At 58.7% G+C, this 3,441-nt stretch overlaps 1 protein-coding gene across 1 annotated transcript; it reads left to right on the top strand.

Annotated features, from left to right (window-relative positions):
* Nucleotides 1–1,053: 1,053 nt before the first annotated feature.
* On the top strand, nucleotides 1,054–2,696 carry CCM_06075 (uncharacterized protein; the record flags this gene model as incomplete). The annotated part of the gene is made up of 4 exons (XM_006671216.1): nucleotides 1,054–1,205; nucleotides 1,276–1,753; nucleotides 1,803–2,101; nucleotides 2,156–2,696. 4 exons carry the CDS (start codon nucleotides 1,054–1,056, stop codon nucleotides 2,694–2,696), a joined length of 1,470 nt encoding a protein of 489 aa, XP_006671279.1.
* Nucleotides 2,697–3,441: the final 745 nt, after the last annotated feature.

Below are 3,441 nucleotides of genomic sequence, written 5' to 3' on the forward strand. Positions count from 1 at the left end.
CTTTGACCCGCCGCCGGCCGCCCGGATCCTGCCCGGCGAGGAGGGCCGGGACGGCAAGATGCTCGACCTGCTCTGTATTTACGAGACGTTTCTGATGGACTGCAACCGACTGTGCGTCGCGCTGGCGGCGAGCGAGGACGGCGTGCTGGAGCAGGACTCGCTCCGCTTGGCCGCGGCCATGACGGCAGGGTGGCGCGTGGGAGCAGGAGCCGGCGAGAAGGGTGCGGTGCGCGCCCTCGCGCATGGCGTATACGGCAATTCGATCCAGGCGCCCATCATCGCCCAGTGCTTGGGCGTGGCGGCCATAGTCCTGGATACGGCGGATGAGTGGGCGGCCGCCATCAGGCAGCGCGCGGAGGGCGAGGCGAGGGATGGGATGCTAGATCCGCGTATATTCCTGCACTGGTTGGGGCGGTTAGGATTCGGGGTCAAGCAAAAGCAACCTATACCGTTGTGACCAAAGGGCCAAAGCCGGGGCGAACGTCGGTGTTTTCCTTCTGAGTGGAATTGGTCACCGCAACTAAGCAAGCGACTTATGGGCTAAAAGTCTCAGAATTTGTCGATGCCGTCGGTCTGCTTTCTCGGTACATGTTTCGCGAAATATTCGTAGAGGCCAAGCTCTTAAAGCGGCGCTGCATCTCCAGTCTCGGTGGGCCAGCCCAAGATTGCTTTCACCGTGGACATGTGCATCGTCAGCCGCACTGGAGCACAATAGCACAGCCTCGCTTTCAGCCCTTTGCCCGATGACGGCCAGGCGCCATCATTAGCTCAGCCCTTTCTTTCCCTGCAAGAGTCACCCTCCGTCGGGAGACGATGCTCGGATCCTTCGGCAACGCGAGTCCAAGGCACATTGCTCGCATTCAGTCCTGCAATCGCTCGAGTTTTCTTGCGCGCTGCGTGGCTGGACTGGCGATTGGCAAAACTCGACTGAAAGCCCGAATACTGCGGCAAGAGACCAAGGCTTCCCCGAAACCCGCAGACACTGCCTCATAAGTGCTTTCGCCCAGCATCAGAAGCAAAATGCAGATGCAAATTGCAAAACCAAATTGCGCGATGCTAGGACCGTTTGACCGTCGATGGAAGCGATCCCGCTGCCAGCGGTGTGCAAGGAGCCATCTAAAGGTACGACAAAAACCGATGAGACATCCGATACCTATTGATGAGCTTCCTATTCGGGCTGCGTTGCCGCGACGCCACGCCACCACGTGTGAGGAACCTCGTCGCTAACATGTAGCTGCAGTGCTCCGGCGCGACCCCCTGCACCAACTGTAATAGTAAGGGTACACTGTGCATATACGCCGCCGCCACTACCACTGATGCGCCAATCATTATTCTCACTCCCAGCAGCCGGCCTGGCCACACGGCTACGTCGTCGGTGGTCCGGCGGAAGGCGGCAGCTCCCCGGCCCGGCCCCGCCCTGGACGATGCGCGGTACTTTTACTACTTTGACGTGTTTGCGCAGCGCAACAGCTTCACGGGCAAGAACCACTCCTTTACAATGGATGTGCGCCAAATGGCAGAACTGCAGACAGTGCCGTATTTTCTCAACTCGATACGTGCGCTCGGGGCTATTCAGGCGTCCAGGCTGACACCACCCAAGAGCCGTCATGCGGGTGACGCTTACACGAGCTACACGCTCTACTCGAAAGCCGTTGTGGGATTAAGAAAGAGCCTCGATGAACGAGAGGGAAAAATGGCCGATTCTAGTCGAACGGCGTTGTTATGGACGACTCTCTTCCTCGGCATGTTCGAAGTAGGTGGCAGCAACGACCCGTCTCGACCATCTACTGACTCGGGAGTAGCTCATGTCGGATACGAGCGGAATGGGATGGCTGCAGCACATGGTGCACGGCACCGCCAAGGGCCTAGCGGCTTCAGGGCCGTCCATATGCGCGACGCCGGCCGGGGCGCGCATGTTCCTGCAGGCCAAAATGTTTGAGGTGTGCAGGACGATTGTGTTCAACGACCAGTCGTTCCTGACGCGGCCCGAGTGGCGCAAGGCTTCAGAGCAGCTGTGGACCAACGGTAGCTTCTCGGCCGAGTGGCGGCCGCTGGACGCGCTGGTGGACTTGATGCTCCTGTGTCCTGATCTACGATACAGGTAAGACTTGACCTTTTTTGACGAGAAACCGTTGCTGACCTATGATGTTGATAGAGCAAACCGATTCTGCCAAGGCGAGGATGACAACCCTAGCATAGGAGTGCCGGACGAAGCACGTGACATTGCCAGCGCAGGCATGGCGCTGCGGGAAGCGCTGACGGCATGGCACGACGCCCATCTGGCGCGGGACGAGGAAGGCACCGCTGCCGCGACGGGCGAGGACGAGTGCGGCCTGTTGACCAGGCTCTTCTGGTCGGCCATTAGCATCTACCTCTCGGGCGAGTTCGACTACGAGATGCACCATTGGCGGCGCTTCGGGCTGGCAGTGCCGACGCTCGACGCGGAGACGGTTCGGCGCCATGTCGAGACCATCCTGGCGCTTGGCGAGCGCGCGCTCGAGAGAAGTAGCCTGTCGCCGCTGCTGCTGCTGTTTCCGCTGCGCATTGCGGGCGCGCGCTCGGCGTGGGCTCCCCCGGCACAGCGCGCGCGCGTGCTGCGTGTCCTGGACTCCATCGCAGACCGGTTCGCCGTCGGCCAGGCAATACGTGATGGATTGACAGATGCTTGGGTCTGCTTGGGTGTGGTGGACATCTGAGAGCCGTCCAGAGCCAAAGTTGTAGACAGAATGAAGACCAAAAAACTTGCGGTGGCTTGTGGTAGGTAGACTGTCTTTATCGAGTGGCATTAACGTGCCCGTGTGGTGTATCTGTGAACTATTTAGTTGGTCGGTAACTGCCTACCAGGTATAAATGAATGAATCAAAAGAGGAGAGAGTTGCGCTGGCATACATGTAGGGGGCGTGACTGTGACGGGGTGGTGAGTGACTGTGGCCAGAGGCGGGGTTACTCAGCTTGGGCTGGCCTCTGCTTCTTGCGAGCAAAGCAACACTGCATCTCCTTCTTGCAGTCATCAAAGTCTCCTACCTACAGCTACATAATCTCCGATTCACATCATGGTTGCTCCCCAGCATCTCCATAGTCGAGCGACCACGCCTTGTCGCTTTTTCCAGGCCGGATCCTGTATCAGAGGCGCCACATGCCACTTTTCACATGATGCCGCCGGGCTGAAGCCAGTCTCTGCTACGGTGCTAGAGGTAAACTCCTTTTGTTACCAAATATAGGTAGATAACTGACAATAGTCCTTGGGACAGCTCCCGATTCGGACTGCAGACACGACGCCGGCCGAACGAGCGGATGAAAGACCGGGCTGCAGGTATCATCAGTTGGGGAGTTGCTTATACGGAGCGACCTGCTCCTTCTCGCATGGTGATTTGCCCCCAGTCTCTCCTACGGTGCTAGAGGTAAACCCCTTTTGTTGCCCACTATAGGTAGATGACTGAC

The sequence above is a fragment of the Cordyceps militaris genome (assembly GCF_000225605.1).
Source record: "Cordyceps militaris CM01 unplaced genomic scaffold CCM_S00004, whole genome shotgun sequence".
Lineage (NCBI taxonomy): Eukaryota > Fungi > Ascomycota > Sordariomycetes > Hypocreales > Cordycipitaceae > Cordyceps > Cordyceps militaris.